General features: G+C 57.7%; 1 protein-coding gene across 2 annotated transcripts in view; it reads right to left on the bottom strand.

Moving 5' to 3' along the window:
- Nucleotides 1-2,174: 2,174 nt before the first annotated feature.
- Nucleotides 2,175-17,650, bottom strand: part of HS1BP3 (HCLS1 binding protein 3) — a 48,551-nt gene continuing 33,075 nt past the window's right edge. For both annotated transcript variants that reach the window (XM_087437108.1, XM_004418294.3), the window contains exons 5-7: nt 11,354-11,514; nt 9,830-9,965; nt 2,175-4,768 (exon numbers count right to left, since the gene is read on the bottom strand). In XM_087437108.1, the coding sequence (XP_087293234.1) occupies nt 4,510-4,768; nt 9,830-9,965; nt 11,354-11,514 (556 nt within the window). In that variant the 3' untranslated portion in view covers nt 2,175-4,509. The remainder of the gene's footprint in view (nt 4,769-9,829; nt 9,966-11,353; nt 11,515-17,650) is intronic.

The raw sequence follows: 17,650 nt of genomic DNA, 5'->3' as shown, positions 1-17,650 counted from the left end.
TTGGATGAGCTCTGCGTGTGAGGAAGAGGACGACACGGTTGGACAGCTGGCCTGGGGGAGCTAACTCGGCTTTACTGGAAAAGCGATTAGAGGCCGCTGCTGTTTGCTGAGCAGGCAGAGAAGCGTCAGCACCTCGGTAGGTTGTTCACAGGGACTCCCGCCTACCGAGGCCACGCGCTGAGCCCACAATCCCCGCTCTCGTGGCTGCGGCTTTATCCTGAGCGCGACCTGAGAATGAAACCCCTTGGCTCTCATCAGTGGCCAGAGCCATGGAAACCAAGAGCCAGAGGTCAGTGAGGAGACGGATTAGCATTTGTACTCCAGGTTGTATTCACACAGGGTCCCAACTGCTGTGTCACATGTAGCACAACGTCTGGAAATCAACAGTCAGTGCCTGGGGCTGGAGGCTGGGCTGAGCTGAAGTTGGCAGTGCCCCTACCACCAATCCAACAACCTGCCACTTCCCATTAGCGCCCAGCTTGTCCTGGGCAGGGGTCCCTAGTGATGAACTAGTCACCAGCCCACAGAAACTCCTTCGGGCTCGAATGACATGGTACAGTCTACTTGGCCCCTTCACGGGAGCCCAGGGAAGTCTCTTCACTCAGCACTGCGGGGTGAGGGGCATCACACAGCCGAGCTGGACTGGAACCTAGATCCTTCCACGCCCACGGAGCCTGATGGCTGATTCCTCCACTGGCCCTTTGGTCACCTGTTCCCTAGTGTGAGGCCTCAGGGTGCTGGGCAGGGGATGGTTTGGAGCGATCAGAGTTTGCACTGAAAGGCACCATTGCAAACTTGACACAGAGGTCACTCCCTAAAAGGGGCTCTGAGGGCTGACCATGCCTGCCCTGGGCAGCCATCAACCCACATGTAGACGCAGCAGCACGGGGAGGTGCCTGTCGCAGGCCAGGGCCACCATCCAGGGTACGGTAACTGCTGCCCTTCTCTTTCCCAGGGTACACTCAGCCGGACGGTTGGTGAGCTGGAGAACTGAGCATGACTTTCCATACCAGGTCTCCCTGGAGATCACAGGCGTGGAGACAAACCAAAGCCTGACACCAGGTGTTAAATCACAGAGTGTATTGACACAACGCCAAGGTGGCAGCTGGGCGCTAAGGCCACAGGGCCCCAAGAGCTGCTAGACATTTGCTGTCTTGTCTGCATCCAGTGTGAGGGCTCCAGCCTGGGGGCAGCCCCCAGGCACGTGGCGGCCAGCTGGGTTTCAGGCACATTGCACTGACATGGTCAGGGCATGCCAGGGCTCAGAAGGGGGGGGCGCTCTCCAGCGAGCCCACCGCATGGCCTGGCCAGCACAGGCTCTGGATGGGGACTTTGCAGGAGAACTGCCGGAGTTTCTGGCTTCCTGAGAGAAACAATGCTGGAAGGGAGCAGGAACCCTGCCTCAGACGGCACATCCCGTCCACAGGCCTCACAACAGCTTCAAAACAAACAACGCTGCTGCCCCAATCAAACCTGACTTCCTTCCATGGCAAACTCTCCGCTGCAGGCTCGTGGGCTGAGTGGTCCTTCTCAGAATGGCCCAACTGCTTGTCCTCAGGAGCCAAGACCCCGATTTGAGCTTAGCTACAAGATCTAAGGCCCAGTGGTAGGGGGAGCCCAGGGTGGGCTCACAGGCTGCCCAGCACGGGGCCTCCCTGGATCCTGGGGACCGTTGTAGTCCTCCAGTGGCTGTCCGTTGTACAGCTGTCTGCTCAGCACCTCTGGACCCCAGGCACAAAGCAGCATCTCAGACCCTGAGCTCTGGCAGGATAGGTCTGTGGACAGATGGACAGGTTTCTTCGACTGAAATGCCTGGGATCAGAGCTGCAAGGGCCACAGGGCCAGTCCCACTCTGGGGAGGCGGAATGGGAGGTGAGGTCTGGAGACGGGAAGGGTCCTCTTCCCAAACAGGTCCTGGCTGAGCAGGTACTGACCCGATGACCCCCACCAGGCCTGGACCTCTGGTCCCTCTGCCTCAGTTTACACAGTGTAATCCTCCCTTTGCCCTCGCCCCACCCTATCAAGCAGCAGCCTGGGAGGCTGTGCAGAGCCTGGGCAAACCTGGGTCCTTCAAGGGCAGCTCCCCTTGCTGAGCCCACTGTTATAAAGACAGTCCCCCCATCGTCCCCCATCAGCCCAGGCACAGAAAAGAGCACCACCAACAAATGCTGGAATGAGTCACTGACATGGACTTTACTGCACTGGGTGTCATCGATTGGCCACTAGGTCACAGGCCTGTAGTGAAAAACAAGCCGCAGTTCGAGCATCAATATCTGGGCAAGTACACGCCCTTGCTGAGGTATCTGGAAAGCACCAGGCCACCGAGGAGGAGGCAAGCCACAGTGGGTGAACACGTTCCTCTGTGACCCCCATCAGAGGAACAGCCCCCTCAAGCACCTACTGGCTGCGCCCTCTGCTCCTATATCAAATGGTGGTGGGAGGTGGGGGGAGGGGAGCAGGGAGCCGGCATGGGGCATAGAGGGGAGAACAGGGAGGGGAGAGAGCTCGAGGCAGAGCTGGCCCAGCCTCACCACTGCTCCTTCGAGGCCTTTCTGTGGTCAGCAAGGGTGCAGGGCCCAGGGCTGGGTTATGGGGTGAGGGTGTGAAGGCCTGGCAGGGAAAGGGAAGAGGAGTGGCTTGTGCTGGGGGCCGAGGCTGTCCCAGAGCCAGCTCAGGGTCCTGGGGAGAGCGGGCCCTCGGAGCCGGTAAGGTAGAGGAGGAGGAGGAGTAATTCAGCTCTTGGCACCAGAACCACCTATTTCCTCCCACTCAGGCACAGGTGAAGGGGGCGGCCTTTTCAGGACTGGACAGCTGGCAAGAGTGAGTGCGATGCAGGACAGATCACATGAAGCGCTCCCACGGGCCCTGCAGGTACTGGCACAGGCTGGGAGCAGGGCACTAGAACCTCTGATGGCAGCAAACAACCAGCCCAGGACAGGGGAGCCTCCCTCAGGGTTGGCTGTTGGCCCTGATCAGGAAAGGGTCTGGGGTCCTAGTCCCAAACCCCCTTCCAATGCCTCTGTCAGGCAGGGCAAGCCAAGGGATAACAGTGGTTGCATTTCATTAAAAACTAGTTCTGGGGCCGGCCCGGTGGTGCAAGCGGTTAAGTGCGCGCACTCCGCTGCAGCGGCCCGGGGTTTGCTGGTTCGGATCCCGGGCGCGCACCGACGCAGTGCTTGGCAAGCCATGCTGTGGTGGCGACCCATATAAAGTGGAGGAAGATGGGCACCGATGTTAGCCCAGGGCCAGCCTTCCTCAGCAAAAAAAAGAGGAGGATTGGCAGATGTTAGCACAGGGCTGATCTCCTCACACACACAAAAAAATAAAAAACAACAACAATAAAAATAATACAAAAACTAGTTCCGAACATGAAGAATATGTCAAAAAAAGGCAAAATGTCAAAAAAAGACATTCTTTGCTCCATTAAAGATCATTCATTCACTGAGAATTTCCTGAGCACCATGCCATGCCCAGACCGTGTGCTGGGGCGCGTGGGGTCCGGGAGAAGTCTAAGGCACTGGCCCTGCCCTGGTACAGGGCTCCTTCTCCCTGTGAAGGCGGCTCCCACTGTGGAAGGCCAGTGAGCAAGGCCAGACCTGGAGGACAGGCAAGGCCTGGCAGCATCTGCCACTGGACAGATGAGGCCCTGGAAGCAGCAGCTGGAGAGCATCCCATCTAGGGCCACTGTGAGGAGGAGGGACACCCCAGGCCACAGGCCCACGCAGAGCTCTAGAGGATGCTATGACCACTCTGCTCGGAGCTGCAACAGCAGACATGGGTCCTATGGCCAGAGGCCCAAGAAGGCCACGGTCTGGCCAGGGCTTCCCTGGGAAAGGAAGAGGGAGGAAGACGTGGGGCTTGTCAGACCATCCGTACCTGAGAGTGGCAGGGCTGGCCTGACGTCTCCCTCAAGGTGGACACGTGGGAAAGCACCCTGCTTAGCACCTGGTAAGCAGAGGTGGCTCAGGGACACCTCACCCCACCAGGCTCTCCCAGGCACTCACTCAGTATCCTTCTCTTGAGGGACCCTCCTAGAGCCTGCAGGTCCCTAGAAGCCATGCTTCCCAGAGACTCTGGACCCCCGACCCCCACCCCAAGTTGGCCAGGCCCTCCCTGTGCTGGGGCTTGCAGAGCCAGTGGGCACAAAGTTTCCCTGCCCCGAGTGGAGCCTCCCTGGCCCCTCGGTCTCACTCTATCCTGTGGGCTGGGCTCCTGGTTAGCAAGGCATCCCCACATGCTCTCCCCTCCACATCCATGTGGCTGAGACAATTTGGGCTCCAATTCCTATGGTTCCTATGGTGACCTCGCTCTCTGCACCCTGCAGGGTTGCGTGACCCCACAGGTTGGAGAAAACGGAACAAGGCAGTATAGGGGTCCTATGTCCTGGGCTTCCACCCTCCCTCCCATGGGAACAGAGGTCCTGGGCCTGAGGGCAAAATCCCCACCTCACCACACGCCCCCCCACAGGAGACGGTCTGCTGGCCCAGGCCCAGCACAGGGGTGGGAGGGTCAGAAGAGGCTGGGGGCAGCCTGGCCAGGCGTGTCGTGGTCCCGGATGTACTGCAAGATGTCCATCTCGTCCATGGCTTGGATCTGCTGCTGCTGCTTCCACTGCCCGGCCACGGCCTCAGAGGGGCCTGCTCTGGGGACAACAGCTGGCTTCCTGGGTAGCACTGGCTTAGCTGCCACTGGCGGCTTGGGCTTAGGCTGAGGCTGGGGCTTGGGCTCGGCCCCCAGGTTCAGAATCTGGTCCAAGTCCTCTTCGACTCTAGGGAACCAGAGGGAGAAGCCCTGATCATAACCTCCCGCAAAGGCAGCAAGGACCCCAGCAACAGCACCCCCAGGGGGACGGGGCCCAGACCACCCCCCCTTAAGGGCCAAGGCCCCACCCCAACCTGGCCCTCCCACCATCCTGCCCCCCAGGAGAAACTGAAGGCAGGCTTCTCCTTCCCTGCAAACCCACAGCACAGCGGGAGGAGAGCCAGCCCTCAGCAGCCTCCAGAGAGCTGTGGCTCAGGTGGCCCCACTCTAGACACACTGGCCTCTTGTGGTGACTCTTCCTTCAACCCTCAAGAAACAACAGTAACAGCTGCCAGACACGGAGCTCCTGCTCTGTACCAAGCACTTTAGACACATTATCTTGTTTTATCCCCACACCTGTGGGCACACCTGAACCTCCACCCTGCAGACACGGATGCTCAAGCCCCAGGAGGCCAAGCCACCGGCCTGAGGTGACAGTCAGCACGTGGCAGCACCTGAGTCGGAACCAGGATGTCTGACTCCAGAAGCTGAGCTCTCATCTAGGCCAAGTTCAGCCAGAGGAAGAATGAGGGGCTCTGACCGTGGGCAGGTGGGGTGGGGTGGGGTACACCCGCCCACATGCTCTACTGTGGGCCACACAGGCGCTAGACAGAGCCCACTGAGGGCTGGAGCGGCCTCAGCCAGGGCCCAGCAAGACTCCGTCACGGTGCTGGACCTGATGGCCCATCAGTGAGTGAGACTGAAGGCCTCAGCAGGGTGAGAGTCACACGGGACCAGCCACAGAAACTGAATGGCAATTAAGCAAGGCAGGCCGCAGCCCCACTCTGCCCTCTTTGCCTGAGGAAGCTCCTGGTGCAGGAATTCAATTCCTGAAGACCAGATGCACAACGGAAGCCCCATTCAATCCACGCTATCAACGTTGTGCTTTAGTAGGTGCTGAACATCTACTACGGCCAGGCATTCCCACATTCATTAACGCATTTAATAATCACAAAACACCATCTGGTAGCAGATATTACGAAACAGAGGCACAGAGAGATGAAGGGCCTGGCCTGGGGCCCATGGCTTGTTGTGGAGGAGCATGACTCGGCTGGGTACGGCTGGGTCTCCACGGTGTGTCTGCACTCCTGGGGTACCAATGCACTGAAGCACATTCTCCAGGGTCTGGCTGGGGTTTCTCCAGGGCCAAGGGTCCCTCTGTATGTGGAGGCTGCAGGCCCCCAGAGGCCCTTCAATCACCTGCCAGTTGACACTGCTGGAGCTGCCACCTTGGAGGACCCAACCCAGACCCCATCTTGCCTTCCTGAGGGAGGAGCTTCTCTTGGGACTCCATGGTAACCTCCCAAAGCCCTGCACCCTCAGGCAGGTCTCCTGGGGTCAGGCCTCAGGACACCTCCTGTCACTTCTCTTGTCCCTTGACAGAGGCCAGTCCCACCTGGGACACAGGGATGCAAAGAAGACCTAAAGCAAGAAGAGCTGCAGAATAAGTGACCACTGACAGGGCCCTTTCCCTCCGTGGGTCTCAGTTTCCCCACCTGTGAGGGGCTGGATGAGGTTATTTCAGTAATGTCCCAGCTTCCATAAGATGCTGAGAAAGATTGAACTGACTGGCGCTTCCACGCCCTCCCCGCGCTGGGCAGAGGGTGGGCGGTGTGCTTTCCTGGCTCCAATGACATTCCCAGGGGCGGGGCAGCCTCTCTCCGGGCCCTCCTAGAGAAGCTGTGCACTAGCCAGGCTGGTCTGGAACTAGGCGATAGCAGGAGACCCAGGGCTGGGGGAAGGGTCTGATAACAGTATCCTGGGGGCTTTGGCAGTTACATGGAAAATTCCCACTGAAATCCAAGGGCCAGTTCTGGAATTCTTAAAGGGGGGTTCCTGGCCATTTCCAAGCTTCCTAAACCAGGGACCAGCAGAGAGATCCAGACAGGTGCTGCACACCTGGGCAGAGAGGTTCCGTGTGTCTAAGAGTATCTTTACATGCCTCACTCAGCCATGCTGGGGACAAGGAGGGAGAGCACAGGCGCTGGAGGCAGGAGACCCAGGGGACCTTGCACAGACCATCTGGTCTCTCCAGACTTTGGTTTCCTTATCTACAAAATGGGAGCAGCAGCACTACCCACAGGACTGCAGAGCACTGTATACACAGAAGCGCAGCACGGTGCGCCAGAGAATGCAGGTCTATTCCTCACCCCGCTATTCCTTCATCAGTGGCCTCAAGCCACTCCACCCCCCTGGTCCTCAGTCTCCCCATCCATAAATGGGATCCAGCTCAGACAGAAGGGCTGGGTAGAGACAAGAGTGGAGAAGATGTGTCTTTGGTCAGAACAACTCCCGGCACCATAGGGCCTGGCAGACGCCTGCATGAGTGTGGAGGTTCCCTGCACACCCTCCCTGAGGGGCTGCCTGCCAGGCAGCAGCTGCTGAAGGAGCTCGGGGTCGCCCTGCCTGCTTCCTGGGTCAACCTCCTGTGATGGGGCACACACTCCAAAGGGAGAATTCAGAATCTCTGTGGAGGCAGAGAAGCGAGCAAAAGGTGTCCTTCCAGTCTGGACCCAGAGGGACCGGTCCAAGCCAGGCCTTCAAAGAGAGAGCAGCTGCCTTGAGCTCCAGGCCATCCCCGGAGACATCATCCAGGGACGGCTGCTGCTCCTGGCAACCTCAGCTCAGATGTGTCCTGGTTCTGACACGCCCTGGCCCCCTCCACGCGGCAGCCCTTCCTTGAGCTTCCCTGGGACAGGTGCAGGCTCCTCCTGCATCCTCCACTGGAGGCCTAGTGCCCAGGAAAAGCTCAGAGGGACTGGACTGTCCTCAAACAGGGGCCCTTAGGGAAACAAAGCAGCAGCTAAAAGCTTGTGTCCAAGTTCAGGATTTGTACTGCCTGGCAAAGCCACGACTCTTGGATTTGCCCTGAGTCGGGAGGTGGGGGCCAGCTGTGGTGGGAGGCGGGGCAGGCACACTGAGGATATAGGTGGCTGCAGAGCACCCCTTTCCAAGCGCCCTATTTCCACCTGGGATCCCTGAGTCATGGCTAAGAAGAGGTCCCACTAACGCAAGGTCCCTTCTCTTCCAGGTCCTGTGGTGTGAGGTCAACCACCAAGGAGCTGGAGGGAGCTCCGAATACCCTAGTCTCACTCTTCTCCCCAGCTCACTGCAGAGGACGGAACTCGGCTAAAGAGCAACACTGGAGGCCCCGCACTGGCGTGGCCGCACAGCAAGAGGAAACGGAGGCCTCTCAGACTCCAAAGCCTGCTTGCACGCCCCTCCATGCTGCCTCGGGATGGCTGATGCCAGGGATGGGATGAACAGGTGGTAAAAGCATTGGGGAATGAATATTAGCAAGTTTATTGTAAGGAAGCCCGTTACTGCTTGGAGAGTCAGAGGGCAGACACAAAGAAGAAGAAAATATGGTTTCTGCTCTCAAGAAGCTAATTCTCTCATAACCAGGTGTCTGTGGAGTGAAGGCAGGGCTGCGGGACTCACTCTCTGAAGCAGTGATTCCGAAGTGCTCTGCGGGTGCTCAGACGCATCACAGGCAAGGGCTCCAGGGACCAATAAGGATGTGAAATGCTGTGTGATGATTCCCCCTCAAGGCATCCAGGCCCACAGAGTCCTGCTCATCACTGGTATTGCCCCAGTCACCTGGCCACAGAACCCCTCTGAAGGTAACACCTTTGAACACCCCCCACACCCACGTTCTGCAGAACATACATCAGAAAGTGCTGGCATCATGGATTTAGAATAAATGATGCCAGGAAGGTCCCGTGGGGACACACTGAGTCCTGGAGACACAGAAGCTCCCTGCGAGGGACGTGCCCAGCTGGGCCTTGCTGCTCTTTGGGGCTGACTCTAGTACTCCGCCTCTCTGTGCCTCAGTTTCTCCTCTAACGACATAACAATAATCCCTGCTTCTCCAGCCTGCTGGGACGTCAGGGGCGAGGACACAGGATGCAAGTGAACAGATGCCCGGGGCCGCAGGGAGATGTAAAGACAAGAAGCTGTCACTGTGACTCAGGCTCAACGGGCACTTACAGGGCTGCCCAATAGCCCGCCGCCGCTAACGAGGGTGCAGATGACAGCCTCCTGGAACTGCATGCCTCGGCGCCACGGAACTGTCCCTGGAAAGAGACAGCTCGGCGTCCTGTAAATCGCCAAGAACAGCCTGCACTTTGGGGGACGTGGATGATGCGATGGAGAGATGCTCAGTGCCAAGCATACTGAGAAAGCTGCAGACACGCAAAAGCCCAGGGAGAGCTGCTGGCCTGGGGTGGGTGGGAGACGGCTCTCCCAGCCTCTCCTTCCCCCGGAGCTCAGAGAGTCCGGAAGGAGGAGGGAAGACAGCACACAGCCAGGCGGACCTGGGTTCCAGTCCTGGCTCTGTCACTTGGGAGCTGTGGCCTTGGGCCACTTACTTCTCCCACCTCTATTTACTGTAAATGGAGATAACAGCACCTACCCAAGAAGCTGTCGTGAGGATTAAACAAGATAACATGTGAAGAGTCCAGTGCACTATCTGATGCACAGCAAGCCTTCTATAAGCAGTGGCTATTTTTTGCACATGTTTTGCACTCGTTCTGTCAATAAATCTCCACATGGCACATTAAGCCTCGCTCTCCCCTCTGTAAAGCCCACTGGTGGGACCCTACAGTGACCGGCCACTGTCCAGTACATCTGTGCTTTGCTCCCTCTGGGAAAGCTGCATGCTACCAAGAGTCAGTTTGATTTGTTCCCAAGGCTGTTCATGCCAGTTACCCTTGCTCTTGAATTATGTAATTTAATTATTCTTTATACAAACCATTAAAATATGAATGTGGAAAAGAAAAAAAAAGACTTGTATGCACGAAGTTCTCCCTTTCTGGAACTTGCTGAGCTGCTAATCACCCACCCCCCCTCAATGAATCCCCTTCGTGGTCTCCTGGTCAGCTCCCACCCACAGCCCCCTGTCTCTGAAAGGCCTGGATTCCCTCTTCGGAGGCCAACGCTGGTGAAACGCTCCCATGGGGGGACGGGTCCCTGGCTCTGTCCAGGCCACTCTCACAGCTGGCAAAGCATCGCTGGGGACAGGTGGTACCTGAACAGCTCCTCGGAGGCCTCCCTGAGGCCCAGGCGGGATGTGGGGCCTCCACTTGCATTGACAGCTGGCAGCAGTAAGGGGTCACCCAGGGGGACGGCCCCGCCGAGGTCAGGATCGTCAAACAACTTCAGGGCTGCAGAGAAGGCAGCAGCAGAGTGGTCAGAGGAAGTCCTGGCCCATCTTCAGCTGCCTTGGGATGCAGGGTAGAGATGGCCGGACCCAGTCTCCTGGCACAGCCAGGAGAGAGTGAGCAGGGACAAAGCAGAGCACAGGAGAACCACAGGAATGAGGCCAGGTGGGGGCGAGGGACAGGCGCTCACCAGGCCTGGCCCCCGTCTGCCTAGCCCCACCCCCCCAGCCCCCTTATGCTGGGCCACTCTCGGTTTCAAGTCCTCACAGACTTCCCACTGCTTTTAGGAGGAAATGGTCTTTTCAGCTCACTGTGCTAGGCTCCCCACGACCTGCTCCAACTGGATCTCTCAGCTCAGCCCCAGGGCTGCACCCCAGGCTTCCAACAAGTGCTTACTGAGTGCCAACCACTGGCCAGGGGCTGCTGCCTGCTGGGATGTGACGCAGTGGTGATTGGACGTTGTTCTGACCACAATCCCAGCCTACAAGGAGCCTGGGTCTACTCCCCACCCTCTGCCGTCTCAACTGCTCAATGCTGCCTTCAGGAAAGGCGACCGCGGCCTCTTCACCTGGAATATACTTATTCAGCAGGTGGGACAAACCCTGGTGACCTTTCAGGATCCAGCTCATCTATAGCCCCCACCTGACCCCCACCCCAGGAAGCCCTCCCTGGTGTCCCCACAGGCACTGACGTTCGGCTCAGACCTGTCACAGATTCAGACTATCCTGTAATTGTCAAGAGATGTCTTGTCTTCCATGGGAGGCCCTGAAGCTGGGACTGTGTCTTACTCATCAATATGTTCTAGGGCCCAGCACAGAGCCTGGCCCTCAGTGGGTGTTGGCTGAATTAATGGGTGACTTCAATTCCCCACCCTGGATGAGGACCTGGGCAGGGGTGAGGAAAGGGCTGACCCAGGGACAAGTGTAGAAGTCCCAAGGCTGCTCGTCTTTCCCTTTTTCATCTCTGCACAGAACCCTCCAGTGGGCCTATGCGGGCGACACAAAACCTCTTGTTAGGATCCAAATCCTAGAGCCACAGCACGCCCGGGGCAGGTCAGCACCCACTTTCCAACCGGTGCCCACATCTGGCCACAGATATAACAAAGGCACTTTTACACCAATCACAATCACCCCTCTCAAAGGAACAGAGAAAACTACCCTCCCTTCCAAGGAATGATCAGAATAAACACACAGCCCTAGAAAGTTCCAGGCTGTGGGGAAACAAGGTGTGAGACTAGCTTTCTCCTGCAGAAAATCTCCGTGAGCTGAGTCTGTATCATATGGAAACAGGACAAGGAGAAGACGTGTGGCAGGTCCAAAGCCACTCACAGAGGCCGGCCAAGACACTGAGCGGACACCAAGAGGGGTGGGAACACCCTGGGCTCTACTTACGGTCCCTGCGGGGTATGCCCTTTGCAGGGCCTTGTGCGGAGAGCTTCCTGCCTGGCCCGAAGAGCCCCTCGTCAGGGTCTACCTCCTCATCAAAGATGGTGAGCCGGGGCGAGGGTTTGGGCTTCACGGCCACTTCGGGGCGTTTCCTGGGCTTCTTGGAGCTGGAGAATCACAGACGAAACACAAGGTTAAGATTTCTCACGAGAGCCCTGCCGGCTAGATCCACAGGGGTGCTGCGCGGGCTTGAGATGTGTCAAAAAGGAACTTTCCAAGGACCTGATAATGGAGGCAGTGAGACCCTGCTTCTGGAAGCAGCCAGGCCCTGGGCCCAGGGAACCATTGCTGTTGAGATGTGCAGGCGGAGCAGGTGGGTGTCTGGACTACACGACTGACTGCCAGACAACTTCCAGCTGTGAAAGGCCACGCAGGCCTCAGGCCTGCCTGTGTGGTCACAGGTCAGAGAACATGCTCTCCTTCCCGATGCTGCGGGGCCACCCGAGCTCAGCATTCCCTGGGGCCGGGTTCAGAGAGTCACTCCGTGCCACTTGGAAACAGGGGAGGACGCAGTCTGAGGCCACAAACCTCAGGGCCTGGCCCCAGGGGAGAGCAGAAAGCACCCTTGGTAAACGCTTCTTTATACCCTCACACACATCCCCCCGCCCCGAGTGGTGTAACCTCCATCATTCTAGAAAACACTTCAGTCCCACTGAGCAAACACCACCTCCTTCAGGAAGCCCCTCTGGCTTCTCAGAGCCCCACTCGGCTCTGTCACCCCTAAGATCCCCTTCTGTCTCATTCACCGACTGGCCGAGGTCCTGGTCTGGGCAGAAATGCCTGCGGGAACTGGGAGGAGACACCAGGGAAGCTTCTGGACCATGTTATTTCCTGGTCCGGGTGGTAGATACACTGCATGTAGACTTTCCTGGAAGTGAACTCTGCAGGTCTGCGCACATCACCAGTAAATAAATAAATAAGCAAACCTGGTTTTAGCTGAACAAGGTGATCCACCCCTGATGCTGATGCCTAAATTAGCCATTTAAGGTTCCTGCGACCAATGAGAATAAGCTTTTTACTGGAAATGGGATTTCCGGTTCGCCTGTCTGCCTGGAGGGAAGTTCCACTGGACTGAGGTCACCATCTCAGCTCATGCTGGCACCGCTGTGTGGCTAAACTACACCGAGAGGCTGGTTCTGCCCTAAACCGTGTACAGATTAACCCACAGCAGGTAAAAACAGCAGCAGGTGGCCCTCGGGGCTGGAGGGCAGGGCACTCAGAGGCGACCATTCCCATGGTCCGGATTTAGATGTCTGTAGAATTTCAAGCGCCCAGCGAAGATGTGAGAAGCTACAAAAGCCGGGAATGCCCCTGCTGGAAGGTCACGGGACGGAGCACACCTCCACACTCAGGGCCGGAGCCCCGTCCTATGGTCCCCTCAAAGTGTCCCACGAGCGGACAGAAATACAGGATGGGTGGGGATAACACGCTCACTTTCCCTGAAAGTGGGGGAAAGTGCACATTTTGAAGGCAGAGACGGAAGGCAGAGACTCAGTGGCAGGGGCTGTGCCAGGAAACCCCGTGCCCCTGTCCCTGCTCTTTCTCTGTACCAGGCACAAGCCAGATGGGCTCACGTCAGAGGCCAACAGAGACACACCTCTGCTTTGGCGCCAGCCCCAGGCCCTGCCTGTGATGCTGGCAAGGTGAGAGCAGCCTGGACTGCTCCATCCCAAGGGCAAGTGCTTTCTGGAAACTTCAGTGGTGCCTCCTCACACAGCTCGAGAAGTCAGGGCGGCCTGCTCTTACTGGGATGTTTTCCCCTTTTGCTTCACTGATCAGGCAGAGCCAGTTCAGCTCTCATGACCTCTGGGAAGTGGGTGCCAAAGAGAGGCCATGGCCCTGGGGGCAGGCCAGTGGAGATGGCCAGCCAAGACCTACTGCGCCAGAACCCTGGGGGGGGGGGGCGGGAAGCTGTGTTTGAGTCCCTGTGGAATCCGTTGACCAGACAGGTTTGGAGCAGCCCGGGGCCTGTGGGCGCTGCCCCACTACTGCCCCTCAATTACCCTTTGCAGCCACCCTTGCTTGGCCCTGCTCCTGGATCAGGCAGGGACCAGGGCAGTGACGGCAGAGAGCCCCTGGCCTGGGGCGGCAGCTCCCAGGGAGGGCAGGGCTGAGGCCTTGTTGACCTGCAGCCACTGCCCGCAGGTCCACCCGGCTGGGCAACCAGCAGGCCCCGACACAGCTCCTGGGGAAACAGACTCGCATCCATCCCAGCACCAGGCCCCCGGGCAAGCAGAGAGAGGCTTCCCAGGGACCAGACACCAGAGCAAGCACAGAGAGAAGGGAACGGTCTGAAGAACAAAGGAAGCGAGCGCGAGTGAACGTGGCTGGTTATCTCTGGAGAAGCCATCAGAGATCTCAGCGATTCTCCTCCTCCTACCAACTTCTGTTCTGAGAGCACAAATCAGGCCTGACCTTCCTGCTATGTGAGTTTTCCTCTCAAATTGGATGGAGGTTCTTGTTTTTCTCTCTGGAGACATTTTTGATCTTTTGTTGTCTTAAATTGAAATAATGTGAATGTACGGCCCGTGGGGCTGCCCAGTCAGGCGCCATCTGTACGCTACCCCACTCCTCCCCTCCCCGAGCCATCCTGCCTCCAGGGCATACAAAGAACAAGCAGGAAATACGGAGCTTTGACAGCTGAAAGCCCCAGGGGCTCGTCCTGGTGGCCCCAAAACTTCACTCTCTGGGGCTCAGCAGTGTGCTTGGTCCAGAGCAGACGCTCAATAAATATCAGATGAAAGGATGGATGGATGGTAGAAGGAAGGAAGAGGGGAAAGAAAGGACAGACAAACAGATGGACAGAGTGACAGTCCATCTCTTATCCAGACTTATTTCTACCTCCTCCCCCAGGGAGGAGGGGAAAAGGAGTGGAGAAAGAGGGGGGCCCAGGTTCACTCTGAGACGGAGACCCATATTTAGGAAGTCCCTCCACTCCATCGCTCCTCCTCCAAACATCTCTCAGTCATCTCGGTGGTCTCTCCACCAGCCCCTCGGCCTTTTTGTAAGCAGCTCATCCATTCACTCTGAGCGCCTTCCAGGACCCAGCGCTCATTAAGCACCTCCCACGTGCGAGAACCTGTCCTGGGAGCTGAGGGCACTGAGATGAGTAAGACCTGCCACTGTCCCCAGAAGCTCACAGTGAGCCGAGTCACAGACACATAAACCAATCATGACCACACAGGGCAATAAATCTGTAACAGCTGGAGCACAGAGGAAGGAGCTAACCCAGCCAGAGGGCTTCCCAGAGGAGGCGGTATAGAGGTGGGCAGTGATGTAGGTGTGCTGAGGGTGGAGAACATCATTCTGTGAGGGTCTGCAGGGGGTGTGACCAGGAACCCGCATGACTCTGGATGACAAGGAACCCCTTGGCAGGGACAGTGCTGCGAGGGGAGGGGCAGTGAACCAGGCCCCCCATGGAAGCTTTGCTCACGGGCGATGGAGAAATGATCAGGGCCTGGACTGAGGGAGCAGCTGCCGTGTGAGGGGCAGATGAGATCAGGGAGGACGTCAGAAGGCAAAAGCACTTATTAATTTGGACTGTTGAAGTGATCAGCGGGCGGAAGGGACGTATCTAGGACGATGGCAGATTTCTGATTCAAGGACAGGCATTTCATGTGAGGTGAGTGAGTCATTCAGACTCCAGGCCCAGTTTCTTCCCCTCCCGTAGATCGTGTGAGCATGGACTCAGGCTGCCCACACAGGCGATGGCCCCAGCGCCCCCGCTGCCCCCTCTCCACTTCTCCATCAGTGTCCACAGGAGGCACCGCCCAGCTCTGCTGTGCCTGCCAGCCCACTCTTTGCACGGACATGATGAAGGATGCCCCTCTTCTCCCTTCACCCAAGGAAGGCCGCTACTATTAGACTCTTGTCACCAGGGATGGGGCAACTGAGCCTCAAATAGAGATGTCTGCAATGAACCAAGTGCAGCTCCTGACTTCCTGGTGAGCACTGGGGGCAGGGGCGGGGGGAGTCATCTAAATTTGTGAGGTTCTACCACAGCACAGGTTATATGAGGCAGGTGGCGGGCTCCCTGGATGGGTGCAGGCGTGTGGAAGTGTGTTCCTGTAGCACGCACATGTGCATGGACAGACATCAGCTTTCCTGCTGTGTGTGCCTGATAGAAGACAGATGTCCAGACCAGGCCACATTCTGCAGGCGGGCGCGGACGCACATGAGTGACAGGCAGCAGGTGCTGTGGCAGACAGCCCTGACAGGCCAAGAAGCAGCCCTGCTCCATGTGGCTCAGGCAGTTCTGGTGACAGTGATTGACACATGAGAGTATCCTCTGCTCCGGCCACCCAGGGGGCCGTGTCAAGTTGCCAGATGAGCTTGCCTGCTGTAGCAGACCACTGATGGACACCAACTGCCCAGGACCTGAGTGCACTTGAATTCCAGGGGCCTCTCCTAGACCAAAGAGAAGACGGTCAATCCTTCTGAAGCTGAGGCTCACAGACATGACTGCTAGTTATCTTCAAAACTAGGGTGATGCTCAACCAAACATGGAAATCAACCTCCAATCATACAACTTTCCTGCTTTCACATAAAGCACGTTTTCATTTTTTAATCTTAAATTCACCTTTTTGTTCCAATTAGACAAAATTCTCAGAGTGCCAATAAATAAACTTCTGAAGTTCATTCCAGGACAATGTTATATGCAGCAGCACCAGGCAACGGGGCTTCGACAGTGATCCGATCACAAGAGTCGAGTGAATCAGCGAGGAGAGGCATTCACCCCACGGGTCCAAGCCAGCCTCACCCTGATGGGGGCTTCAGGGGAGGACTGGACGGAAGGATGAGCAGAGTCGGGACAGCTGTGCTCCAGGCAGAGAGGACAGCCCTGTGAAAACACCACGGTGGGAAGAGCTCGGCATATTCAAAGTGCCCAACAGCTGGGCACCCGGTGTGTGGGGGGAGGAGGTGGAGGGTCTGAGGGGAAGTCGGGTCACATCCCGCAGGGCCTGGGGCGATTCTTGCCATTTCTGAGGGAGCAGAACTGGAGGGGGTGCAGGAGAACCTGCTATGACCCTGGGCCCGTCATTCCATGTCCTCTGTTTCCTTATCTGTTCAATGGGAACAAGGAAGCTGTAAAGTGGAGCCCACGTGCTGTCGGCGCAGGGCAAAGCAGAGGCCTGTGATCACACGTGCTGCCTGATGATGCCTATTAGATGGTACAGCTGACGGTACATGATGGTAGATGGCTCACATCATGTTTCAACCCAGCAGACTTCATCCTGCGCCCTAAAACATAAATGGGCCCTGCTGCGTAGACACTCATCATCTGCTGTAGTCACACCAAGGACCTGTTTCTCAACAGCCACAGCCTGACTCTCCAGGCCACTGAGCCCCACCCCGAGGGATCAGGACCTCAGTGGGCCCCCTCCCTTCCTGGCTTGTGGGTGACGACATTTCTGCTTCTTGCATCCACCACAGCAGCAGCACCACCACGAAACCAGGATGGTCCAGCTGCAGGGGCTCTGCCACCCACTGCCCGAAAGCCAGCACCCAACCCTGGTCACACCCAAAATGGCCCTGAGAGACTGAACAGACTAACGGGCCACGGCCACAGCAGATGTAAAACAGCGCTCTGACCCACAGCCTGCAGCAACCAGCCCAGGAAGCCAACCCGCAACCTCTGCAGCTACGGCCCCAGTGGCCAGGACTTGACCAGTAACTGCCTGCTTCCCCTTAACAGGACCAGCCAGAGACAGCCAAATACGCTCCCCCAAGAATCCCACAGGCCGCAGGGTGCCCCACTTCTGGTCAGCAGCCTCCAGGTGCAGCACCTGAGCCTTCCCTTTCTCCACCAGAAACCTCGCCCACCCCCCAGCCTGCCTGTGAGTCTCTGCCAACAGCAGGTCACGGTGGCTGACCCCTCCCTTGCTATGGCCAGCTCTAAATAAACAGCCTCAGCTAGTCCTCATTGTTTATTCCCACACCCCGACGACCCTCCAAATGCTGACACAACCAGTGAGACTCAGGCAGTCCCTGCAGCGGGGAACACTCACCACATACCACCCAGCCTGGAGAGCGAACAGACGAGGGCCGTGAAGTCAGCAGCTGCCACAGGTGAGCGCTCAGGCTGGGGGTAACGGGAAAGTCCCGGGCCGACAGCCAGGAAGCGGGAGCTCCCGCTCAGACAGTGGCCCTGACCGCGTGATCGTGTGAAGGGCCCTCAACTGTGACCACGAAGACGTTGGATTTGACCTCTAGTCCCTTACAGTTTAAAGGCTCTGTCACTCT

This window comes from Ceratotherium simum, chromosome 11 (genome assembly GCF_057802395.1).
Source record: "Ceratotherium simum simum isolate JZ-2026a chromosome 11, ASM5780239v1, whole genome shotgun sequence".
Taxonomy (NCBI): Eukaryota; Metazoa; Chordata; class Mammalia; order Perissodactyla; family Rhinocerotidae; genus Ceratotherium; species Ceratotherium simum.
This window is presented reverse-complemented; position numbering and strand designations above follow the sequence as displayed.